This window comes from Ambystoma mexicanum, chromosome 11 (genome assembly GCF_040938575.1).
Source record: "Ambystoma mexicanum isolate Mex_15411 chromosome 11, UKY_AmexF1_1, whole genome shotgun sequence".
Lineage (NCBI taxonomy): Eukaryota > Metazoa > Chordata > Amphibia > Caudata > Ambystomatidae > Ambystoma > Ambystoma mexicanum.
In genome coordinates this window covers 815,704,179-815,731,975 of record NC_090934.1, presented here as the reverse complement: position 1 = coordinate 815,731,975, position 27,797 = coordinate 815,704,179, and the positions used below count along the sequence as shown (strand labels likewise).

General features: G+C 44.3%; 1 protein-coding gene across 8 annotated transcripts in view; it reads left to right on the top strand.

Annotated features, from left to right (window-relative positions):
* Positions 1 to 27,797, top strand: part of PLEKHA7 (pleckstrin homology domain containing A7) — a 1,516,580-nt gene that overhangs the window by 1,009,244 nt on the left and 479,539 nt on the right. For all 8 annotated transcript variants that reach the window (XM_069623767.1, XM_069623765.1, XM_069623764.1 and 5 more), the window contains 2 exons: positions 9,699 to 9,877; positions 13,141 to 13,632. In XM_069623767.1, the coding sequence (XP_069479868.1) occupies positions 9,699 to 9,877; positions 13,141 to 13,632 (671 nt within the window). The remainder of the gene's footprint in view (positions 1 to 9,698; positions 9,878 to 13,140; positions 13,633 to 27,797) is intronic.

Sequence of the window (27,797 nt, the reverse complement as noted above, 5' to 3'; positions counted from 1 at the left end):
GTAATCCCCATACATGGCTCCTGCACCCACGTTTAAGCAGTGTCTATGGGCCAATTGGGTGCAATCCTCCCTTCAGGTACTGTCACTATCGGACAGGTCTGTACTAGGGCCTTCCCTGGGGTGGAATTATTACCGTTTTTTTTTCATACAGGTCACATCCCGCAGCCCTCAGTTTTATTCTGGTTGGGCCTCGGTCAGCCTTCTCAATCACAGTATCATCAACATCTCCCTTGGCTATGGGTGGCCTGGTATAGAGGTGTGCATGATCCCACAATGGTGCCAAATGTCACATATGACCTAAAGAACACACCAACTCTCAAAGACCATTCCGTGATTTTTATTTAGATTTCCGGGAAGGGGGTGACTAAGGGCCATCCCTCTTTCTCATCAGTTATTCCTACCCAATCTCAGTCACCCCCTAAACACCAAGGTTGTCTCTAGAGATTGGTAACCCGTACTGTGCATAATCTGACTTGCTGGTTGCGATGGCCTAGAGGCAAATGCCTTATCTGTCTCCCACTGGAAATTCCTAGATGGATCTTATCCAGGGGTCCCACAGAAATGACAATGATAGACTGACTTAATTGCAATTCAGTTTCCCAAACATCAATGTACAGTTCCTCTCACACACTCCTAATCCTCACCCTGAGCTGCTCTGTGTCCCCTTTCCCTTCTTCCAACCCTCACCCTTTTATTTCTCCTACCGTCTCTCCCCTCTCTCCCTCACACTCCCTCTTCTGTCCCTATGATTTTCCTCTCTCTACTCCTTATCTCCATTCTTAGATCGTATTACCTACTCCTAACTCTTCCCGCTACCCTCCAATCCTCACACCACTACTTTTCACTCCTCCCTTTGCTTTACACTCCACCCACTACTCATCCCACTCTACTACCACTACACACGGTTACACTGTCCTCCCACTTCACTCTGCTACACACTCCTCCCACCACTCTCCACTGTGTTCCTTCTCCCAGTGCTCTCCATTGTGCTCTCCTCCCACAACACTAATCTCCCCACGACACTGCACTCTATTCCACCCACACCTTCTCACCGGTCATCTTCATTTCACTCTGCTACTCTTCTCAAACACACTCAATCACACTCCTACACTCGCCCTTAATCACACTCGCTCTTCTTGCATGCACTCACATCCAAGTGCCACCCTCTCAGCAACCAATACCTGCATGCTCTTTAGAATTCTCCTCCACACTGCGCTGTACAGTCCTTCCTCCTTTCCAGTCTTTCGATTCCTCCTCCTCCTCCTTCCTTGACCACATCCAAACAGCCCACACTGGCCTGGTCTCTCTACTCCTTTTCATTCTCTCCTGGTGTTCTACATTGACTCCTGCCATTAGGTGACTCCCGGGCCAATCGCTGGCCTCCTTTTCTGTAGGGCCTGTGTTACAATCACCAAAACACATAATGAGCCTTAAGCCCCGCCCCTTTTCACATGTGGGTCCCCTGGCTTTGTCGAATGGCAGCCCGCTGCAAATAGTCATTTTCAGAGTTCATGGCTGGATTAACTGCTTCAGCTGCAGTGTGGTGGGATATGCTTGGCGTTTCTAAAATGCTCCTCTTGCTGCTTGCTCTCTCGCTACCACTAGGAGTCCATGTAGGTGTAGTCCCTTGGAAGAAACAAAGGACAGTGGTGACCATCGTGCGAAATCCGTATGGAGCAAGAAGCAGTAGTACTTGACCTATTCAGCCAGCCACATGTTGAGGGGACAGAGACTGGGACCCTTTTAACATCCACAGCCTGCCTCTCGAGCAGAACCGACTATGGGGCCTTTTGCCCCTAGTTAAGCAGGGTCTACATCCCCTCTTGACAGGGCCGGGTCCCTGACCCTGACAAAAATAGTGAATCGTATTTACAAATACTGTTCTGGATATAAGGGACAGACAATCTTAAAGTGGGCCCCAATAAGTAACCACATTTATTCATGTGTTTTAGAAAATATTTAAATACATGTTTTTTTATAAAACCAATGGAAAGACGTATTTGTTTGGCATTTGCTTCCCACAGATTCTACAACTGTATTTTGCAGCATTTATGTAGTGCCATGATGGTGGTTTCAACACCGCTACTTTGGTTGACTGGCTGGTATTCACAGCGACCATTACAAAGTGTGTCCCCAAGGTTTAAATTGTGCACTATCCATTGTTGCCTCATGCTTCATTATGGCTCTCTGGCTTGCATACAATGTGGCAAATACAAAATATATAGTGCCATTTTTTTAAGTCGCAATATCTACTTTTACCTCAGAATGAATCATGCACGCTAATCGGTGCCAACCATTTCAGTTTAGGCACACAATATTTCTGTTGTCGATGTGCCATGTCCTCACCTATTAGGGCTTCTACACAGTAGTTTCCAGCAGGTTTTCTTCTGGCTTTGTTGATGTAATTGGCTTGCTAGTCTTGGGTTCAATGATGGGCATAGGTGAAACATATGACAATGTTCAGACCTTTTATATGTGGTATTTGAGAGCTCACCTTTCAAAATCATGGCTTACTTGTCCTGCAATGTGTGCGCATCCTGTGTGAAGTGGCAGCCTTGTGGAGTTTGTTTTGTGGTTCAAGATGGTGTTATCTATGTAGGTCGTCTGGCAACGGGGTTAGGCCCCAGTAGAGGGGAGCTACAAATCCTGGAGAAGGCAGCACTTTAATCTAGTCCTGCTGGAACCGGTTGACTGTTTACATGGGAGTAATATTCTAAGCAACATGTTGAGATCCAATAGAAGCATTTTATTTGCTGCAGTATTGGTAGCTGCCCTTTATGGTTAATACTTCTCTTTTTTAAAAATAATAATTTTCCCATTTTCTCTTTGTTCTTTTTGCACAATTTGGACTGAAGACAGTATATGCTATAAAGATCCTCTTGTCTTTGTAGATACGTAACTAGATGAATCATGAATAAAGTCTGATGACTCACCTCGGTTACGATTGTTTATCTTCACTGTACAAAAGGAGTCCATCCTTCCTTGTTAAACTCATTGTTTGAGTTAGGGTGAGTGTTTCTTGCTGTCCCCGTTCATAGATGGGCAGCACATCAGTGTAAACTCGGGTTTTGCACCCCACTTTAGGGCCAGCAGCTTTTCCGGAGGGTGAGCTACTTACTTTTTAGAGCACTGTTGTAAGTGAATAGGATTCTTTCAACAATGTGGTAATAGTTATCGATGTAGGTTCATCGTTTAATGCAGCTCTTGACTAGCCTTATCTACATTCTTTATTTGTGGGCCTTTCTTTCATTGGGTGAGGTACACAGTAACAGACAATCTGCAGTTGTACATCAATCGAACCTGCACTTGTTGGTTCTGTGGTGTTATGCCACGTTTTGCATCTCCTAACATTGCCGGGTGTGATCCAGGTCTTCTTTTTTCTTCATCTAATGGGAAGGCACTTCTTTTCAGAGACTCTGCTAGGTTTATTGGTTGGTTGCATGCTTTCAAGGGAATTTGGGAAAATACCCATCAGGTCATCACTCTACTAAATATTGTTTTTAGGTCCTTAACAATCCTATTCAGTCATGTTATTGCTGGATGGTATTCCGACATCCCACACGGAAATGGAATAGCTGCATGCTGGAAAATCCTGCAAAAACGAACCCCAAGATAGACACCCCAGCTTCTGTGGTTACATTGATAGTGTGGATAGGACTCGCAACACTGCATGGGGTAAGTTTCCACCCGAGCAATGTAAGTTGCTCCGTTATCTACAGCAGACCATTCGGTACCAATTCATATGGTCCAACAGGAAGACAATGGACAATCGACTCACCGCACTCCATGAACCCTTTTTGCAAAAGGGTCACTCAGCGAGACAAATTGAAAAGGAATTGTTTTGTGCATTAACAATACCCAGGGACAACTTGCTGTAAAATGGAGGCAGCAGAAGCACAGGATGAATAACTTTGAGGTAATATCAAATGGGCCAGACTTTTATCTTGTGCTACATATTCTACATTATGAATCTTCCTGAAGGTAGCGTGTTGTGTCCTGTACAAAGCATTCGGTGTACATCACCTGAGGTTGTAGTATGGATTTAACAAATACAGGTATGGCATTGGGTAATATATTTAATTCAGAGATGATCTGGTAGTCCACTATTTCTGCTTTTTGGGTCTTTGGAAGTATATCAAATGCTCCAGGTTTTGGAATCTTTGGTTTTGGGTGTTAGAGGTGTTCCTCAATAGCTGGCATCCCTTTGTGATTTGTTCCAGAGTTATTGTATACTCCATGGTGGTGCCATCCCTGCGTTCCTGGCAATTTGTGTAAAAGAATTGTCTGCCTGTCTGTTTCTTTTATATTTCTGTGTATTCATGGCCATAACTGTACCACCTTGGTCAGCTAATTTTATTATGATTTACTAGATTGTTGAGTATGGCAGATCTTACATTTTTTCTTAGACTTTTGATGTAGGTTTCAGGTTTGGGCTATGGCCTTATGGTGGTGTCCAGTTTCAACATTCCTTTGGTGCCATATTAATCTGGGGCAGCCCTTTATTCATTGTTCTGCCCATGGAAATATTCCCTCAGCCACAGGTATCGTATGCAGTCTTTAATTTCCATGAAAAGTGGAATTTTGTCTAGTTCCTGGCTAGGGCAGAAGGTCCGTCCCTTGGGGAGTACAGACTGTTCAGCATGTGCAAGTTCATGCCCTGGGAGGCTGATAACTGATAGTTGATTTGAGTTGTGGTCTCATATCCGGTCTTCAGTGTTAGTCCGGTTTAGTGTGCAGATCACAGTTCCGGAAGGGTGCGAGGAGGGTGGGGGGGACAACGTGACCCTTCTGCCTCCTTGAAAAGTACTTTCTGTCATTCTATGTAGATCATGGAATTTCTTGTTCTTCTGAATTGATAAAGATTCAGTTTTCCTTGGATAGTTCTTTTTGAGCTCATGGTCATTTTGTGTTGTTGGGCATTCAGTGGTTCACGCAATATTGTGGGTTATCTTAATCTGGTTCTCTTTGAGTCAATTGGTGTGTGAGATAATCTATTATTTTTTATGATGCCTTCCTGCATATCTGCTGAACATATTGTATGGTATGTGTGGGATATATTGACCCCTCAACGCATTGCCCCACATCACTGAGCTGCATTTTGCGCAAGAAAGAGCAACCTGGCTGCGCTGGCTCCTGTGCGCACCAGGACCTCCAAACTGCGTTTTGGCAGCAACAGAAAAATGGCTGCACCATCTTGCCTCACACACGTCAGGCAAAATGGAACAAGGGGACACACTGAAAAAGTATGCCACTGTGTTCTGAGACATATATATGGAATCACAGGAACCGGCAGCACTACATTGCTGCAAAAGCCAACAATTCCCCTTCAGAATGAAACATTTTCACCCTTTCAAAATGCTGCTTTGGTGCCAATTCCATCTGTCATTCTGAAACAACTGTGAGTAAAAAGGCCCAGTCAAACCAACTCTCAGAGAAATCAAAAGCAACTTCATTTTTCCCTTGCACGGGAACACGTGTTTATTTCTTGACAAAATCTATCCAGGTGCAGCAGTTCAAAGCGACTTTTTACTCTCAGATCCAGGTCAAGGATAAATGTATCTATACTTTAGATAAGAGTCCTTCTGCAAGGAAAATGACTAAAGCTGTGAAGCCAGTGGCAATCTGAGAAGCTGCATACCGAATTAAAGAAAGAAATGATAGCAGTTTTTAACACATGTAGAAAAATGGGCTCTGCTGACTGAAGAAAAAAAAATACCCGTTTAAAACTCAATTGTTAATGAAAGCCAATGTAAAGGAATCATGTTAGTGGTGGCAATACACACATAGGATATCTTCTGTCATAGGTTGGTTTAATTCAAGACCCAAAGTAAGACATTAAGCCTTTTAAAACACATAGGCTGGAGTTGCATAGTCTCAGGAAAACCTGTTATTCCAGTTGCCGGCCCTTGAAACTCCTCCAAGGAAGGAAGATGCACCCTAAATCCAGGACACGTAGGTTCAAAGTGCCAGCTTCAAAAACTTTGAATGGGATAGTACAATGAAAGTTCACATGCTCCTCAGACATTCATCTGTGCTCTAGGCTGGGACAATAGTAGTCCTGGGACACTCACCTGTCAAGTTTGAAGGGGAAATAAAACCTTCAGTTGAGACTGGAAACCCCCTTGCCTGGAAGGAAATGACAGCTGCTTGCAGTTGAAGGAAGAAAAAAAAAACACAATCAAGTAACCAAGGGACTTCCTTTTGGTGCCAGAGACTGTTATAAAGAAACTTTAAAGACTTATTTCTGTAGCAAGAATTAGCAGAAATGTAAAAGTTTGCAGTGTTAAATCTAATTTTGTGGGCCATCTGTTAAAACTTGGTAGAACTCATTGCCGCATGGGGAACAGAAGTTACAAAATATGAAAGATTCCCAGGAAAGTATTAATGTGGCAAACATAAGATTTTGTACATACATCCCTGGGGACAATTCACATTTGTGTATAAAATTGTGGAATTTTAGGCCAAATCTTTAATGTGTAAAATTACCAAAATGTGTCAGAAAGGCGAAACAAGGTCGCACAGACTGGAGGTTTGGACTAATCTGTGCTGCACATCATATGTAACCTGTGGGTATAATTTGCCAAGAGATTGCCAGTGTATAAATGTATGTTTTTGGCAACATCAGATTTTCAGTAAAGTTAATGTGGGAGTTTCTGGACATTGTAAACCTCACCTCATAAACCTGACATCATTCCCTTAGAAATCCAACCAGCAGAGAGCAAGGTGGAGATTAATACCGTTGCCCAATCCTATTGTTAGAGGCGTGTGTAGTAAAGCCTGTCCCTGTCATATACTGTGATGATATCACCTGGTATTATACATAAGAGCCCCTGACAACACACAGACACACACTGATTCCTGACCGATTCCTGATTTCCTGCCCGGCGTCCTGTCCTGTTTCCTGTCTGTTCCTGTCTTCATCTTGCATTTATCCATCTAAACTCCACATCCCAACCACAAGGCCAAGCATTGCGGATTCTGCTTCAGCTAGGCCTCCATTCTAAAATAATCCCAGTAACCAAGGGAAAAGCTATGGTGTTTTGGGAAGCATCCTGAATTAACCTGGCTTGCTGCCACTTACTGCATGCTGCTGCCGTCCTGCTATCTTGATGCCCTATGTTATCCAGTAACCAGAATTGCCAGTCCAGAAGAACTATCCTTTTCGTATCAAGTCCATGTCCAGCTGACCCTGTCCCGCTGATTTTGTCTGGCTGTCCTTTGTTAGACCAGATCCATGTGGCGACCTAGCGCTGACTGTCCAAAATCCAAACCAAAGTGGACTGTGAGTATCAATAGCAACCCTAGAACCATAGTAAACCTTGCCTTGCTTTGTTCATCCCAATCTCTAAGTTATCCTTATCCTGATAATTGTAATATTGTCAAAATCATTCTTGAGACCCTGCCTTTGATTCCTTGTGCTAGCGCCAACATCTTTAATAATTTTGTCTTGTAAAATCCCGAGCTATTAACGCTGTTTGGAGTGATCACACTGGGTCCGCCAGGGTGGGTGCGCAGGTGCTAGGGTTGAACTCACGAGTCAACCCAGGGCTTACTGTGTCTCAATCCGGTAGCCTATCCTGAATGCCTCAGTGTAGAGTAAAACTGTCCTTTTCAAAATTGATTTCTGTTCCTTTTTAGCGCCTTCATTTTCTCAAAAACACACCTCACTAGATCTTGCATAACTCACTCAATTTAACCGCTAGAGACCTCATTTCACTTTTACATAGTACCTATGATCCATAGCTACACCCCAACACAATAATTACAATAAGTCACCCGCTTTTATTAAAAATCGTTTTGGTAAAATCATGCAGAATTTGCAAAAGTGTGTTAATTTTACAACATGTCATTTTGATTATAAACTGTTTTCAATCTTCCATTCCATTTCGAATTGGATGCTTTTGCTCAATCCATTGCTTGTGATTACTAGCATCCTTCCAATGTTGCTCCACTAAAGAATTGTTTTTGTTTCGTGAGTTATACCCATTCATTCATTTATTCATCCATTTCCGAGTGTCAGTTTAGCATTGCCAGGGTTTGAATTCCGTTTTTCTCTCTTGTTTGGGGAGGGAAGGTCAGATTTAAATTCTGTTTCTTGTGTGTCATTCCTGATTAACTGCTGATTCTGTTTATCCAGTTAAAATTGATTATTTGTGGGTTGAGGGAACATTGCAGGGGGAAATTCGAACTCCAGTGCTATTTTACCTAAAATCAAAAAGTGCTCCTATTCCCTGTTTTGTAGTTGTGTCAATATAAGGTTAAACTAAGTGCATTGCTTACATTCATATTGTTCTTGTCACCACATTGATGATTGCCGCCCCATATAAAAATGTTATGATTTCTTTTAATTTTCAAATAAATATTATATTTTATCAACTAGCCTGGTTCATGGTCCATTGTGACCCGGGGTATTTGAAAAGGGGTTGTGATATGAATGGTGTACCATCTCAATATTGAATCTAATATAAGTATTTCAATTGCGCTCTGCATACTAGGCTTAGACTTAGGTGTCCATCGCCTGATTGAAATCCTTAACATATGGGTAGTCCTCAAAGGTTTTGAGATACTGAGTCCTTTTGAAATCAGATTTGGTTTTTCGCAGGCATTGAGTAAAAAAGTCACTGTTCTGCTCGGTGTACTTTCTCCTCATTTGACCGATGTGCCACTGTCTCTAGCACATTTAAGTATCTGTTTTGCAGTGCCGAGAAAGGTTTGGTGCTGCGCTAGTCGAGTTTTAAAATGACACAAAACTCATGTTTTGATAACTTTTGTTGAACTAACTAAGTATTCTGCAGAGGTGTAATAATGCAGAAGCTGTCGAAGCCCTATAGGTGTCTTCATCAGATGGTATGTAGGGTATGACTGAGAAAGCCAAGGTTAGACTAAAGGGGTCATGGAAATGGGGGCACAGGACTATATGGACTGACACTTTGGGGCGGGGGGGGCATCCTGCAGTCTATTGTATGTCAGTTGAAGTGTTATGGCTAAACACATCCCTTACCATTTCATTGTGGGAATAACATTTCAGATTCTGCTGGTTTAGTCACACGTCAGATGATTTGTTCATTACTATTTAAGAAATAATTAGAGAATGGTCAGACAAATTCCTTCATTGCTGGGTGTAGATTGGGTAAATATTGGTGGATAATGTATAAACTCAGGGTGGTGCAGTGACTAACTGAGATAGATGTCAGAGTGCTTGGGTATAAAGGGGGTATTTATTTCCATTTCAGCCATCCCCTAAAAGGCCCTCATAATGTAACATGTGAGATAACTCAAACAATAAAGATACATTTTTATAAATTTGACCTATTTATGAATTAATGTGAGATCTTTTATGCACGTTCTTGCTCTTTCTCACTTGTTCCAAACAAGAAGGGGACTTCATACATATGCAATGAATTGTAAATATGATTTATATTTTTTACGCTTAGCTATCTGTGCTCAGTGTACATGATGAAATGGAGTTTTAAATTGATGTAAACCATGTTTGAATTGGCACAGTGTGTTCAAAGATGTGCTGTGGTTTCAAAGGGACATTTGTAGATGGGCAATGGCATGAAAAGGGGAAATTGCCACCTTGGGTCCCTTGCCTGTGCATCTAAGCCAATTGCTCTGTTAAATGCATTTCTAATGAAGGAATGTGTCTGACTGCAGATGGATGTGATGAGTATTTGCTTTTGTTTTGCATCCTACAGGCTGTTCATGCAGGTATGCGTGCCTACATTCATGATAAAAGTTCTATTATTGGATCCCAAGGAGAGCATTCAGGGATGAGGACCTACTTCTTCAGCGCAGACACTCAAGAGGACGTGAATGGCTGGATAAGAGCAATGAATCAGGCTGCACTCATGCAAAGTTGCTCAACATCAAAGAGGCAAGTTGCCACTTGTTGTGTGATTGTTGTAGGTGTGTACTTTCCTCCATGCACAGTTGCATCAGACAAAAAATGTTTCTTATTCTGCCATTATTTATTTATTGTGATTTAGTTTACATTGAAACTTTACACATGAATAAAACATGAAATAAAAAAACGAGAGCGTAAAAGGAATAGAAATTATCATGTAAAGAAACAAAAGAAGCACGAGTCATACAAATGTGAATCCATAATTCGAAGAAAAATAAGAGACAAAGAAATACATTATGTTCCAATAATGTCGTCATCGTCTGGACTGAGATGTCTATAATCTCGGTCTGGTAAATGATCAGCAACCGTACAATGCCACATGATGACAGCTATTCCTCAGGGCAGACTTCCACTCACTTAGTTAATCGGACATTGATGATGTAGTATTATAACAGGCCCAGTTTAAATACAGGCCCATGGCAGATGGCGCATTCACTTAGGCTCCAGCAGTGTCCATACAATGGCTCAGCGTAGTAACTTCCTCTATAGTTATGTTGAGACAAGTTTCCACCTTCAACCAGATATTGTACAATGCCATCCGGGGCCTCATGCTGTTGGAATTAATACAATGATGCCAAAATAATTCCTCTTTGATGTATCCATTACTATGCACAAGCTTGCCCAAGCAGAGATTTATAATACTTGACATTTTGTGGCATTCTGTCAGTACATGTCTGGCCGTTTCTGGATGATTCTGTTCGTTACATAATCGACAGAGCCGTAGTTCTGGTGCAATCTTGTCTCTTCTCCCAGTGATCATTAATGTAGGTAGTTGTTCGAGTCTTAGTAGTATAATGAAACGTCTAAGTCTCTCATCTGGGCACAGATTAAGGTAGCTCTGAGGTTTTTTAAAGTTGTACAGTCTATACTGGACAAACTGGTAGCTTTTCAGTTCCCGTAGATGATCGTAATTCTCTAACCAGTCCCAAAGATCTATACGTTTGCCCAGAGCCCTCTGTGCCTCTTCTGTAACAATACCTTTCCTAATTTGCCACCCGATTGGTGCCAGAAATTTGGTCATCTGTTCCTTATAGGGGCAAGGGGAGTTCCTTAGAAACCTCTTGATGGCCAGCAATTAATAGCCCATTATTGGTCACACTGGTCATTTTCAAATAGAGTAGGGCTCGCTTTTTTAACACTTGCGCTTTCAATGAGGTCAACCACAGTTTGAGCCTTATTATTGCCATGGGGATACCTGGGGGTAGACCCATGATAAAGCGCCAGAATTTTCCTTCTATCATCTGTAACCATTTCAGGTTGATGTTAAGGAGAGCTTCCAAACCATAAATAATCATTGGGACAAGACTTGTATGTATAGTTGATGTGTACCCCAAATGGTAAAGCCTCCCTGATTGACTGTGAATCTATGGAACAGGGCGGTCAGTTGCGCCGCTCTGATGGTGCGTGTTTGTTTACATATTCCATAGTCACCAACTGTCTCAATTTCGATCCCTAAATAGCGATAGTGAGCTGTATAGGTGATGTTATCGAGGCCAACTCTCAGCTGTACTCGAGTGGCGTTCTTTTTGGCGATTCTGCCATTATGTAAAACTGTCAGATTACACATTTTTGGCACACAATCCATTGCCAAAATAACTCCAACCCTCTTCACTGTAATGGTTAAAGCAAAGGAGGAGGAAGCCAGAATTGACTCCTCACTCAGACGCTGCATAGAAAACGGAAAGAAATAGTGTGAAATACTCATAACAGGATTATTTAATATTAAGTGTGTGTGCCTGTGTGCATGTACATACATGTGCATAACAGAGTCATAAATAGAGTTGATCTAAAATAAAACTTGGAAGTACCTTAGATAGGTTAACCATGTAATTCATGTGTGAGCTTTCATTAGATCTTTTCTTCAGGCAGAGATGGAATGTAGCATTTACAAATGAACCAGCCTTTTCAGGATTTTTTTTTTTTATCTGTGCATGTCGATGTTCCTGGTTTGTAGTTACTTCAAAGAGGCATGCACTTCAGAAGTTAAATCTGGTATTAGCATAATTGACCTAAAAACATTTGACCTAAATCATTTGATCCGATTTATTGGACCTTTTTTCAGTCAAATGTAATTAAATATACATATGGGGTGGGTAAGGATATACATTAGCTTGAGGGGAAGTGGGAGGGTTGCGGGGGAGGGTCTCCCCCCTGCATTTTAGACTGAAAAAAATGTCAAATAAGTTCGATCAAATGTGATTAGGTCAAATAGACCCAAACCGTTAAATCTCCCATGCATAGCAGTCTTCACAGATTGAATGGCATGCTGAAGTATGTGGGGGCACGGATGAGAAAAAGAAAATCATGTTAAAATGTGCCCTGGACGGAATGAAGGGATGGGCTACTGTTTCGTGGTAGGTGTGGTCCTGTTGAAGACTTCGGTCATGCAGGCACAGTTATCCACATATTGGGCTTGTTGCTCTAGAAGACTGGTGGGGAGGCGTCCAGCCAATCGTTTGGCAGGCCTTTGGCTTGCAGAGCTTTGTGTGGCAAGACTGGGGTCCATTACCAGACAGTGTTTATCTACACCGGATGAGGAAAGGGACGATTCTGATATCCGATAGGGGAACTCACAGACCTTTGACAAGCTTGCACGGATAGATCTTTTAGGGGGCTGATGGGGATAGGCTGGATGGAGTCTGGCAATGAACCATTGCCTCAGAGCGGCTGCTGGGGCTGGTGCATTGTCAGCCATATGCCAGTGAAAGGCTTTGGAGAAATTGATAGGTGTGGACAAGTTTGGATGTGTAGGAAGAGGGAGAGTCTGTTAGGTAGGAGTATGACCCATGAAGCCGCAATGTCGGTAACAGCCTGTTTCAGTGCATTGAACATCTGCACACATTTGAATTCATGGATCTTTCTGCTTCATCAGTCCTGAAATCACCCATGAGTGCAGCGACTTTAAGATCGAAGGTATGAATGGCCTCCACAAAATGTGTTCACCAACTTGCTGTCCTTGGTCTCCATCTTTGCCTGTGGAGATTTGTGTGCTTATGTAGTTGTAGGTATGCAACATTTATAGATTACGTTCAGCTAAATAGGAAAATGCCCCAACTATGTTGTTTGATTGCAATCATTACAAAGGTTATGCTATACCTGATCAAAATTGTACTGTGATGAATGTCTGAATACATGCATAACTACATACGTGACAACATGCTTACCTATGTAACATTTTGATTTGCAGTGTTATGTCTATATATTTTTTCTAAAAAATGTTTTTCTCCAAATAGAGAATCAGAAAAAATGGACTGGCGAACTGTTCCCCAAAACAACCATATAGATTCCTGCAAAAGTTGTGGACATACAGAGATTGCACCAACAAAAGAAGGTTTCCAAAGAACTGAGGCAGTCTTTGTGATGGACAAACATGAGGAGGTCGGGAAGGGGAGAGAAGATGAAGAGCAATGCAGTTTCAAAAGAGACGCAATAGAAGCAAAGCAAGGACAACACAAGCATCCCGTAACATCGGCACGTGCTGACACAGGTTTGACGGAATATGCAAGTATACCTCGGTCACAGACATCTCAACTTAAGTCACTTGAAAAGAATGAGATGCTTCCGAGCTCGAAGAGCATGAGCGCTGAGCCAACTGAACTCAATGGCAATGGATTGTATAATAGGGGTTTTGTTTCACGGACACTTCCTGAGAACCAGGCACAAAGGAAAAACAACTTGGTCCAAGTGGAGCATTGGGTGAAAGTGCAGAAAGGAGATGCAAAGAGGTTTGTGATACTATTATTTGATAGGAATTGTTGATTAAAACATGTTTTCCAGTGCAGCTTTGGACATAATCCGACCACGTTTTTAGGATGCGTATGTTGGTATATTGGTCCACAGGGCATTTAAGAGGTTAATAGAAATGTAGTGCATGTTTTCCTGTTTTTTTCTTCTTGGACACCTTTTTAAAATACACTGCCATTTGCACATGCTGTTGGTACCTTCCAATCACACGAGCCTCCCCTCCCGCGCCGATCATCCTTTGAAGTCACAATAACATTCCAGCCCTTGATTTTCTTCCCATTTATCTCCACTATCAAGATTGTGCAAGCTCTCTGCAATTTACACCGTGTCATGCTACAATATTGGTTACATCTTAGTGTTTGTTTTACCATTCAAGCATTGCCTGACAATGTGGTTCTCCGTTTCCCCATTCAGTCATTACTAAGGGGCACTTTTGCTGCATCACTAGTTATTACTATCCTTGCAACACACACGTTTCCCAATGCGTACAATACGGAAATTAATCTGCAAATATGATTATTCTGCGGCTTCTTTTGCTAGGTACATGGGCTGCCTATTCACGAGATATCAGCTGGCTTCCTGCAGGAGTTGCATATATTTCTGCACTATTTGTGGAGCTGGATACAAGGCTAACTCACACAGTTGTGCTTTATAAAGAAGTGTAAGGTGGAGCCACATATGGAAAACCAGCAAACGCATGACGTTCTGACCATAATGTGCCAATTTATCATATCAATATGGAACATGTAGATGATTGTTTATTTAGGATGAATTTTAAATATCCTGTACTTGACTTTCAAGAAGAACAAAGTCCATCAGTGCAGAGCAGATGAACATGGGTCTGCTTATCGAATTGCTAACATTGTCGACAGGGTCATCTCTGATTTAAGATTGGGCTTAAAATCCAAGGTTTAGATATTAAAAATTATTTTACTTTGGGTTGATTGCAGTCTACCTTGTGAGGATCTAATGCAAACGGGTAATGGGCAAAATGCCCTTCATTGTGTCTCGGGTTTGCTAGGTGAGTGAATGGAGAAGCTAGTTGCGAGACATGGAGAACTCGCACCATAGGGTGATCCTTTAGGATTTCAATAAAGCATCTGTTAAGTTTGAGAAGGTGGGGAACACCTTATGCTGGTCCATAATAATTTTCAAATGTGCTGTGGAAGTGCATGTTACTATGAACCGGTGGATTACTGCCACTTAGCGTGCATAATAACTTGCGGCAAAGGTACTGACATTTAGGGTGTTGCAACTATAAATCAGACACCATGAGTAACCAACTGATGAAAGCCAAACTTGAGATTACAGCAGGATGGTATTTGCCCATTGTTGCAGAAGTGCCAACACTTTTCAGAACGCCCTTGGTCAAGGAGGAACTAATGTGGGGGAGGTTGGTGGAATCTAACACAGAAGGGTACACATCGTTGTTCATCCATTCACAAACCATTTTGTCTGACATATCTTTCCTCTAAAGCCTTGGTTAGTGTGGGGATGCGCCTCGGAGCCCGCAGGGGGTGATGGCGCACCTTTGGTCGGGGGCCCTGAGAGCCGAGGCAGCGGGCCGACTCCTTCTTGCTCGGCTGTCAACAGCGCCGAAAGTGAAGGAACGCAAGCCGCTGCTCGGAGACGCGGCGTATCACCACCACACTCACCTGTTGAAAAACCCGGTCCCGAAGTGGGGGGGAGAGGGCGCAGGCACTCCATGGCGAGGTGTGGGAGTGACCGGCCCTTCAGCGTGCCGCGCCCCTTGGTGGCCCCGGAGCAGGTCGCGGCTGGAAGGGCCCAGAGCCAGAGCCCACCCATATCCGACGCAGCCACGATCACATAATCGCCTCAAACGTTCCCCAGGACTCCGGAAGCAAGGATGGGATCGCGCAGGCACGGCACCTTTAAGGGAGGCGGGACAATACATCAGCAGCCAATGGGATGTGAGCTAGACAGGGCTGGTGGCGATTGGTGGGGACTTGAAACTAAGGAAGCCTATAAAAGCGTGCCAAAAGAAACTGACAAGAGTCTCTCTTTTTACAGGAAAGAGAAGAGGAAGAGGAACGAAGACCGGAGTGGTGGGCCTATCCGGACACCACGAGATAGGACAAGGTTGTGGACTCCCTCAGTCTACTCTGAAAGGGCCAAACACTGGTGAAGGAAACCAGAGGACTATATTCTTTGTTTATGTTAAGGACCCTTTTCCCCATTGGAATAAATATAGTTTCAGCATCCGCCTGTCTCCTGAAGTCTATTTATCACACTGGCGACGAAGGTCGGATAGCGACAACGTCATGGAGACACTGATCAAGACTCTATCGGAAGGGCAACAGCAGCTGCAACAATTAATACAGCTGCAAACCCAACAAGCAGCTTCGGATAGGCAAGCTTTCCAGAAGGCCATCCAGCTGCAGGGCACCATACAAACCACGGCCCAGGATAAACAACATGAGACCATCGCCCGCCTCACAGATGTGGTGGCCAACGCAAGAAACCAACCATTGGTACCATAAGCTCTGCTCCAGAAATATAAAGAGGGAGAAGATCCTGCCTTCTTCTTCACCAGTTTCGAGAGGATCGCTAGGAATGCGCAATGGCCTCTGGACCGTTGGGGACAGTATGTCGCCCCCCTACTATCTAGGGGATGCAGGGTCCCTACCAGGCGGTAAATCCCAATGGCAGCACTCCTTATGGAGAAATTAAGGCCGCAGTCCTGGATCGTCTAGGCCTAGACGAAGAAGCTTACCGGATACAGCTGAGCGAGACCAGACTTAGGGTGGGGGAAAGCCCGCGCCAACTATACTACCGTATAAAGGACTTGGTCGAGAAATGGCTGCTTCCTCCAACCCCAGCGAATCAACCCAAACTCGACAAAATAATCCTGGAGCAATTTATTGAAGCCCTGCCACGACAGATGCAGAGGTGGGTTAGACAGCACCACCGGCCCACCTTGACTGAGGCGGTAGATATCGCCTCAGCATACCAGAAGGCGGGTCACCACAAGATGCAGCCAACTGGGGTAACAGCCCGGATAGCAATCCCGATATCCGATCCCCTTGCGTTTAGGGGTGGCAGAACCCTAACCATGAGATGGATACACGCAGACGACATCTCCAGAAAACCAGAAGACAAAAAACCAGGAGTCGAGGAGAAACATCCGTTGGCAGCACCAGGATACAAGCAACCGCAATGCTACGAGTGCAACAAATGGGGCCATATAGCCAGGTTCTGCCCCAGAAGGAGACCAGCCGAACCGATGGACATCGGATACCTGAGCCCTGGGTCGGAGGAGAGTATCCCGGGCCCCTATGTGGTGGACATTCGGGTGGATGGCAGACCATTGCGCGCTCTACTCGACAGCGGCAGCCGGCAGACCGTCATATCACCAATCGTGAGTAACACTCCCTACTTATCTAATATAACAGTACCTATTAGATGTATTCATGGGGACGTAAAGTGTTATCCAATGAAGTATGTGGTGGTAGAACTAAATGACATAACTACTCCCTTGAGGGCTGCCGTCCTACCGTGTCTGCCTGCCCCGGTAGTGATAGGGACCGATCTGCCTGGTTTTGAACAGGCCTTGAATGCCCTGGAGGAAAGGAAGAAAACTCTGCACGATTCCAACGCCCCAGGGTCAGACTCTACTTCCCTGGCCCCCTTGCGAGCACGGAAAAGATGAACCCGGATGGAATGGTGTCAAGCTAGTTACATGACCAGACCCATCGACTGGAGTTTGGAGGAGAATGAAGACACCATTAGAGGGGAGACCCTAACTGACCCGACTCTACTTGTCCTACCAGCAAAGGCGCCACTACAGAAAATGCCTCTCATAGCGGTTTCTTTCCAGAGGATCGGCATGGATATCGTCGGTCCTTTGGAACCTGCTAGCAGGGGGTATAAATATCTGCTAGTAATCGTCGACTATGCCACGCGATACCTGGAAGCATTTCCCTTAAAAGGGACATCCGCCAGGATTCTGTGCGATCAACTTATCCCATTTTTTGCACGGGTAGGGTTGCCTTCGGAAATAATTACAGACCAAGGTACGAATTTTATGTCCGTCCTCCTACGACAAGTATGTGAGCGACTCCAAATCAAACATATGAGGACCTCAGTATACCATCCCCAGACAGATGGGCTGGTCGAACGATATAACCAGACCATCAAGAAAATGCTAAGAAGAGTGACAGGGCCGGACGCAAAAAATTGGGATTGGGTGTTGCCTCTGGTGTTGACGGTATTAAGGGACACGCCCCAATCTTCCACTGGTTTCTCCCCCTTCGAACTTCTGTTTGGAAGACAACCCCGGACGATATTGGATCTGGTTAAGGAAGAATGGGAAGCCAGCGAGGAGGTATCTCTTACTGGATACATTGAGGAGCTAAAAACCCATCTGACGGCTCTGCGTTCCTTGGCCGAAGTCAACCTCAACCAGGCACAAACGACCCAAGAGAAGGACTATAATAAGGGGAGCCGAATGAGGACCTTCAACCGCGGAGACCGAGTACTGGTACCCCTACCTACCTCTGCAAACAAGTTATTGGCCATATGGCGAGGGCCATACAAAATCACGGACGTACTCAGCCCAGTGACTTATCGGGAGCATCAACCTGATAGGACCACAACCGATAAGGTATATCACATCAACTTACTGAAGGAGTGGAATGAACCAAGTCTGAGTGCATTCGCAGAACCCGAGGAACCAGAATCGGAGGAAACCATGTACACCGTTCCTGCTACCCTCGAAGCCATCAATTGGGGCGACGTCCTCTCCCCGAACATGAAATCAGACGTCGTGGACAAGTTATCTCCCTATGCCGATGCCTTTTCTACGTTACCCGGTCGCACCAGTATATTGGAACATGGAATCAACACAGAGCCCAGATGAACTATACGGCTTAGGCCATATCGGATCCCCGAAGCCAGGCGAAGGGTTATCAATTCGGAAGTAGATGAAATGCTGCGGATGGATATCATTGAGCCATCCAACAGTGTATGGTCATCCCCCATAGTGCTGGTTCCCAAGCCAGACCGATCCGTCCGCTTCTGTATGGACTACAGACAACTGAACACAATTTCTCAATATGAAGCGTATCCTATGCCGCGAATGGACGAGCTCTTGGAAGGCCTCGGAGCGGCCCTCTTTCTAAGTACTTTATATTTAACCAAGGGATATTGGCAGATTCCCTTGCGTTCCCAGGACAAGGATAAAACCACCTTTTCCACAGCGAGGGGACTCTATCAATACAAGGTTCTACCCTTTGGACTACACGGCGCCCCCACCACGCTCCAAAGGTTAATGGATATCATCTTACGACCACATGACGGATATGCGGCCGCTTATCCAGATGACATTGTGGTGTATAGCAAGTCCTGGGAAGCCCATCTGAATCATCTAGAACTGGTAGTGGCCGATCTGCATAAGGCAGGTTTGCATATAAATCCCAAAAGAGCACTGTCGGGACCCATGAAACCAAATATCTGGGACACATAGTGGATGGGGGGTGTCCTGAAACCACAATTATCCAAGACTCAGGCTATACACAACATCCCGACTCCCACCAACAGGAAGCAGATTCAAGCGTTCTTGGGGCTTGTTGGGTATTACAGGAGATTCATACCTGACTTTTCCTCTGTGGCTGCCCCCTTGACCGATGCTTTGAGGCTCAAGGGTGTTCCAAACCTAACCAACAACAAGAGCGCCCTGAACGCCATAGAACACCTGAAACTTAGGATTTCATCGAACCCTATTCTTTGTTGCCCAGACTTTCAAAAACATTTCTATCTGCAAACAGACGCCTCAAACCAGGGTTTGGGGGATGTACTCTCGCAAGACCTGGGGGGTGATCTACGTCCTGTATGCTTTATCATCCGGAAGCTACTGCCTCATGAGGGTGCCTATTCCACCATAGAGAAGGAATGTTTGGCCATCAAATGGGCCATCGACTCCCTCAGATACTACCTGTTGGGTCGCCGGTTCACCTTGTACACGGACCACGCTCCCTTGCAATGGCTTGCGTGACATAAGGACACTAATCAGAGAGTGCTCCGCTGGTTCCTCTCCCTCCAGCCTTTTGACTTTCTCACGTTAAACAAACCGGCCAGATTTCAGCTAGTGGCTGACTACCTGTCTAGGTGTGCTTCCCGGCCCAATCGGCCTGGGACTGGGGTGGGAATGTGTGGGGATGCGCCTCGGAGCCCGCAGGGGGTGATGGGTGCACCTTTCGTCGGGGGCCCTGAGAGCCGAGGCAGCGGGCCGGCTCATTCTTGCTCGGCTGTCAACAGCGCCGAAAGTGAAGGAACGCGAGCCGCTGCACTCACCTGCTGGGAAACCCGGTCCCGAAGGGGGGGAAGAGGGCACAGGCACTCCATGGCGAGGTGGGGGGGATGACCGGCCCTTCAGCGTGCCACGCCCCGCGGCGGCCCCGGAGCAGGTCTCGGCTGGAAGGCGCCCAGAGCCCACCCATATCCGACGCGGCCACGATCACGTGATCGCCTCAAACGTTCCCCAGGACTCCGGAAGCAAGGATGGAATCACGCAGGCACGGCAACCTTTAAGGGAGGCGGGACAATACATCAGCGGCCAATGGGATGTGAGCTAGACAGGGCTGGTGGCGATTGGTGGGGACTTGAAACTAAGGAAGCCTATAAAAGCGCGCCAAAAGAAACTGACAAGAGTCTCTCTTTTTACAGGAAAGAGAAGAGGAGGAGGAATGAAGACCGGAGTGGTGGGCCTATCCGGACACCACGAGATAGGACAAGGTTGGGGACTGCCTCAATCTACTCTGAAAGGGCCAAACACTGGTGAAGGAAACCAGAGGACTATATTCTTTGTTTATGTTAAGGACCCTTTTCCCCATTGGAATAAATATAGTTTCAGCATCCGCCTGTCTCCTGAAGTCTATTTATCACAGTTAGGCATACATATTGTTATACTGACTTAATGTATGGGCAGCTATTGGTTCAATGTAAAGGAGATGACAGCAGCTAGAGTAACTAGAAAAAAGAGTACAAAATGTACCTATTTAGCAGACCGTACCCCATGTGAATTTAATTGTCACTGTACACATGTAGCAATTGGTGAAAGACAGTAGGATCGCAGATGCATCTGCATAAGGTTTTACGCTATGGGAGGATCACTGAGACAACTCGACTTTGTGCCTATGATGTTGTGCATGGAATCGGGGACCAGCTAACATATTGGTTCTTGTGCTCTTTGATCTGTTTGTGACCAATGGTATCATTAATCACTTAATAGTTATTAATTAACACTTTGATAGAGGTGTGGACACCCCTAAGCCTTGTTACACTTGCATTCCTTATTTGGTCATGAATACCAATCTAACATAGTGGAACGTTTATTCATGTACCTGTCAATGACCTTCTGTGTAGTTTTGTAGTTCTCAACATTTACCTTGTTGCCATTTAATGTGTTGTGCATGCATTCACTCACTGATCGGATTGAAGTATCATGCATGGTATTGAATGTCTGTGGAACACATGTACATTTATTTTCAGGTAAACAAGGGCACAGCTGTACACTCATTGGCTGTGCAGTGCCTTCAAACATGTTAAGATGGAATTGTCTTGGCGGGGCTAAGACAGTGATTATTTTAGCATTGACCAGATCAGTCTTATTCCGTGGGGAAACGCCTTTATTGAGACTGTTGTAAAATTAAGGAGTTTGACAGTGTTTCTCTTTAAAAACAAGTTTTTTCTTTTAAGCAACAACTTATTGGGAAAGTAACTTGAACAGAATCCTGGTACTCTCCCTTATTGCTGCCTCTCCCAACATGTGCAGGCCTTGATCAGTACTCTGACTTATAATATACTTATGGGCTTTCCGATGCCCCCAGATAGAACCAGGCTAATACTTTGCAAGTTGTTTTTAATAATTATTATAATCTGGGAATTTGTTGAGCACAAACCTAGCTTCGGCAAGCAATGGATCACTTTACAAGTCATAGTGGGAAGTACACCACGGTCAAAGGATCAATAAAAAGGAGTAGGGAGCTTACAACGCGGGAGCTGGCGGGTGTGCAATTGCCAACAAGTGATCTCAAAACAACCAGGGGACGAAACGGAGGAGAGCAGATCGTCCTGTGTCATGTTTGGTGGGGAGCCGATGGTGTGTGGACCTAGGTTTTAGGGACAAGACATTCCATAAGGTGCAGGGTGTTGAGTCGGTTTAATGAGAAAGTAAAAAGGATTCAATAGTCTAATCTTGTTTTGGGCAAGTATATTTTGGTTCTTGAATGTTGTCATTTAGGAAGAATCAGTCAATGTCAAGGTTTGGAATTTTCACTGGCTTCATGGTTTATGCAAATTAATTTCAGTATATATTGCACGGTTTGTAAGACTTTAGTTTAAAAAAAAAATGAATGAATTTGCAAAAACCAGGCAGGCAGGCTAAATGACAAAGGTTGACATTGACCCTGACTCTTTCATATGAATATGTGTGCAATGTACAATAATGTACTACTACTTTCTAGGTTAAATGGTCTTAATTTACTGTAATCGCCATTCTTTTGACAACAAGTTTGCTTTCAGTCCATGGATCCTTACTTTCTCACTACGGAATTTCCATACTGTTTGCCATTTCAAACATTCCAAAAGCGAAACCCAATGCACACCATATTATTTGAATTATATCCAAAATGAAGATTTAACCAGCATGTGAGGTGCAGAGGAGGAAAATCAGTCCTGGCACATGGACTGAACCATAGCTATGAACAAAAAAAGGTTCCAGTAAGAAGGGAACGCCCATCCACTGCGCACTTTCACAGGCCAATAAATTGTCCAAGCATTTAAAAATAAGTCTTCAAATAGTAGAAATGAGGTAAATCTATTCAGTGTAAGATTGTAGTCAGAACATATAAGGCATTCCAATCACAGTAGATAATAAACTTTTGTTCAGTAAATACATTTAATAATGTGACCCAATGCATTTTGAGAACAAATCTCTTCTTCAGGGGTCTTGACAAGACGTTGTGTCTCTAAACAATCAAATAAACAATGGTTGTATCAATTCCTTTGTAGTGATTAACTCATAGGTATACGTAATCACTTGATCTATCATTCTTCTGTTATGAATGTAAATAGATAACTACCTTCATAGTCTCATATTCTTGTCCACTTCAGTGATCAAATGTTGCGCCTATCTAGAGCCAGGTGGTTTACATGGGTAGCAACCATTGCCTGGTCACCTGAAAAAAAAATGATATTGACTTGAGCTCCCTGTTCCTCTATATGTTCTTCAAAAGTTTAACTCGGTGCAAAATTAATATCAAGAAACTCTCACCTTAACCTTAGCGAATGGAATTACATTAGTGTAGCCCGACTAGAAATTAGATGGAGTAACCCTAAATCAATGGCCAGAATGTATGGGAGTGATCTTCCTCCTATAGATTTAATCAATAATGGAAAGAAATAGAAGAGTCTAGTGGATGGGAACTCCACACTCAGTAATCATGACATTCATGTTTTCGTACTGGCCCTGTTGTTGAACTATGTGACTCGATGAAGAGGTTCTTAAAGATTGCTGTAACCTTCATATGTGGTCAGTGATTTCAATTGCCCTTCTCTTTGATAGACACTGAGTGTAATGCGCTCAGATAGCTCAATGGAATGTCCACAGGAAATCCCTTGGGGAGCCAGAAAATCAACAATACTGGATGGTAAATAATCCTATGGGTGTGTGCTCCCAATGGGATATCATCCCTCCTAAGCACCTTATGTTAATTTTAGTCTGATCTTTACCTAATATGTTCCCTTCCAATCTCATTTGTCTTGCCAAAAAGCGGGAGCCCTAGTAATCAGCTTTCTCACCCCGGTGTCAGTAATCATTGTGGGACACGATGGCCACTACAAATAGTGGCGTCTGTTTGTTGCGTCATGACGTCATGCCGTTATGACAGCAATTACATCATGTTTGTAAATAAACCTGAAACGGGCCGTTCCCATCTACATTTTAATGGGAAATTCGATATGCTTGCCCTTTTTGGGGAATGTGGGCCCAGCTCAGTGGATATTAACAATGTAGCTTAATGGATTTCTCCTAACCTTTTTCACCCTTGATGTTGTACCCAAATTGAGGATTGTAAATAAAGATACCTCATATGGCCATAAGAGGTCTCCATTTCGACAGAGTAATCTCCGGAGGGTGTTAAATGATGTTTTCAAAAATATGTCTATGGGTCTATGTGATATCAGCCCTCTGCCGCTGGTGTAAATCATATCATATGGACAACCTGCTCTCATCCCTTAAAGGGCATACACTCTGTTGATAACACAATTCAATTATAAAATATAACAAGGTCAAATGCATTTAAAATTTGCTGAGTCTTCTCTTATATATGTTCTAGCCCCAAAATATCATTGTACGGTGTCTCCTCAAGGGTATTTTAGTTCAAGAGAAATGTCTTGGCTCATTATTGTATCCCTTAACATTGAGTTCATTCTTACTGTATAGTCCTATATCCTTGGAGTTTACAATTTAGGAACATGTGGATTGAAGTAATTACTTGATCCTTTTGGGATACCGTCCTTGACAGATCTTTATTTATACTCAGTGGGGCAATTGTATCCAGATGATAAATTAAATATAGAGATGTCTAGGCTTGTGTCCTTTAATTGAGTGTAAATACCAACTGTGTGTTCATACCCCCTTTGAGTTTACAATCTCGGAGCATATCTGTTCAAGTCACAACTTGATTTTTTTTTAAAGATATGGTCCAAGATAGAATTCTTCATTTATACCCAGTGGGGTAATTGCAACAAGGTGATCCAATATAGTTCCTGCTGCAAATGTCTTTTGGACATATCCTCTCGTCTAGGGAGTGGGTACACAATTACTAGGATTACCCATCTTTTGTGTGCTATTGTGTGGTGATTATCCCTGAAGTGTCTATACACCAGGGATTTTAGGTTTCCTGTCCTTATATTGGACGTATGTTCTGTCCACCTCTCCTTTGCTCTACGTACAGTCTGCCCTACATAGTACTTCCCACATGGACATCTCGGAGCATATATTACATTTTTACTATCGCACGTGGCACAGTCACGTAGCTTGATCTTCTTGCTGTTTTTCGTGGTGTCTGACATGGTCCCCTTTCATTACACTGGAGCAATGTTGGCAGTTTAGACAGGGGTAAGTTTCAGGTTTAGATATTTTTGTAATACTGTGGGGGGTTTTTTGTTGGTATTTCCGCTTTGATGAGTGTATCCCTCAGATTCCTGCCCCTCTTGTATGTCATCATGATATGATATATGATATGGCATTTATAACGTGCCTATACACAAGTGTTTCAAGGCGCAACAAGGCAAGGGAGGGAGAACAAAGGGAAGACGGAGACAACAATCTTACTAGGCCATGTGACAATGAGATCACGCAAGTGCAGGGGAAGGGGAAAAGTTCAGGGGCAAGTGGGAGGACAAAGTGCTGTACATGGGAACAACAGTAAAAATAAATGGAATAAATAAGCAATAAGCAAAGGTGCGGGCAGCTGGTGGCAAGTGCCAGGATAAGTGCAGACATCAGGTGTCAAGTGCTGGTAGGGGGCGGTAGGGATACAGAAGAACAGTCCCCAAGTGTGGGGGATGTCGGGAGGCAGTGCAGGGGTGCAACTGGCAGGGGAGGGGACCTGGTCCTGAGATCATATGGTAGCCAGGTGACCAGTGCAGTTTCAGTTTCAGCCAGGAGTTCCGCAGGGGAGAGGAGGAGAGAAAGCAGAAGCAAAGAGCAAGGTTTTGTGGTGCTTCTGGAACCAGAGATGGTTCTTAAGTTTCAGGGAGGCATGGAGGCTGTTCTAGAGCGAGGCCCCAGCCGAAGAAAGAGATCTACCACCAACTTGTTGCTTGGAGAAGCGACTGACCCAGAGGGAGCTGGAGGCAGATGAGCAAAGAGCTTGAGAAGGAAGATATTTAGGAAGAGAGGGTTGAAGGTATTGAGGCCCCAGGCCCCAGAAGGCCTTGTGGACCAGTGCAGAGGTTTCAGTCCTGGAGAGGTACGATCCCTGGGCTTGAGGCCAAGGACAAGTCTAGCAGTCCTATTCTGGGTGAGTTGCAGAGGGTGGAGAGTAGAAGCAGGCAGATTTACAAAAAGGCTACTGCAGTAGTCCAGCCTTAATACAACCAGCGCTCTGGAGATGGTGAGCTTCTGGCGGAAGGAGGGTAAGAATACCTCTGAGGATGTGGAGTTGGTAGTGTGACTTCTTAGAGACGTCGGAGATGTGAAGCGAGAAGGAGTGTGTGGAGTCGAAGATGACACCAAGGTTTTTAGCCTCACAGGTGGGAGCAGGAGGAGGGCCAAGAGAGGCCGGGCCAGAGAGTGACAGGAAAGGAGGGAGTAGGTGTGCCGTTGAGGAGAATCTCGGTCTTACTGGCATTAAGGCAGATATCATTGGCGGCACACCACTCCTGGTTAGCAGACAGAGTCAGAGATGAGAGAAGAAAAAGAACTGGCGGAAGCAAGCCTGAAAATGAGTTGAGTGTTATCCGCATAGCACTGAAAGTTAGGTGGCTCTGGGAACAGGCGATATAACATTGGTTCAAGTCTGATCAGATTGCAGTTTTTTTTTATTACCCTGCTTACTTGATGACCTGTGCTGAGAATTGCCAGGTATGAACCATCCTAGTATTGTCCTCTTTTGGGCCTGTCCTCAAAAAATCCTCTCTCCTGTGTATTTCTGTCCTTGTGATAGCTTTGTCTAGTATATTAGTAGGGTAGCCCCGGTTCTTAAATCTCTTGGTCATGACATCATATTACCTCTGTAATGTACCTACACTAGAGATCATCTTCTTGAGTGTCACAAACTGGCTATAGGGTAAGCTCTCTTTTAGGTGTGAAGGGTGAGAACTCTTAAAGTGTAATGTATTCTTGACATCCGAAGGTTTTCTGTATATATTGGTCACTAGACCCTCTTCTGTGTGTGTAACTTATACATCCAAAAAATGTATATTGGGTTCCCCTACTTCTATGGTGAATTTGATACATTAATGACAGTTGTTGAGGTATTCAAAATATTGCACTATTTCCGTCTTGCTACCGATCCAGATGGCGAGGAAATCGTCAATATATCTCTGCCAAAACACTATTTTAGAGGACCACGGTTGTATCTGGAAGATATGGTTTTGTTCAAAATGGAACATAAAGGTGTTCGCATGAGAAGGGACTACCATGGACCCCATTGATGTCCCTGATAGTTTTAGATAGAATGTACCCTTGTTAGGGTAAACCCCCAGGCAAGCCGAGCCGTGCTAGGAGTTTGCGGTTGCCGAACTCACAGAAGGCCTAACTCCTTGCTTTGCCCTAAAGAACACAAGGTCCACACAAATAGCATGGTGCGACTTAGGTTTATTACAGCCAGCAAAACCACAGGGATCATATGCGTGGAGGGAAGTCCATGCACGTCTCGGCAAACTCTGGCTCGCAGGCCAATTTTGATGACGTGTGATGTCAAAATTTGCGTCACTCACTAGGCCCTTCTCCAAAACCTATCTCTACTCAGGATATGTTGCTGAGTGGTAGTTCCCATATAGGAGCCCATAGAGAAGTGGTGTTATTGGAAAAGGCTGTGTCAGGTGTTATGCTTGGACCATCCCCGAAAACTGTTATTCTGGATTTGTTACAGTGAGCAGACCATGTGATTGGTCAGTGACCCCCGCTATCCACCCCTAGGGTCCTGGATTTTGGTTCGCTAAACCGCAAGCCCCCAAACTTGGGACAAACTATGTTCCCAGCCTGCAGGTCACCTGTGAACAGTGCATGATCAATTATGTGTCTGCAAGGTACAACTGTGTGTCAGTATCATAACCGTGTGTAAACCACAGCTGCCGTTAGAGCACTCAGTTTCCTAATGCAGAACTGTAGCGTGAGACAGATTGCTCTTCTCAGCCAGCAAATCTTGGCAGCTCCTCAGCTTGGCCAGATCACGTGCTTGGAGACCACGTTTGTGAGCACAGGAGCTCTGAATTATTCTGTATTTGTCGGAGAGCGCACCTCTCAGGCAGTCGGTGTTACTTTGGCTCAGTGGGAGGAATGTCATTTCTAACAGTATTCCCGCCGCACAGCATTCTGTGAGGCATTCGGTCTCTCTAAGCTGATTGTGGCCTACTAGTTTTCCTAAGCCATGGTCTGATTTATACTATATGCGTC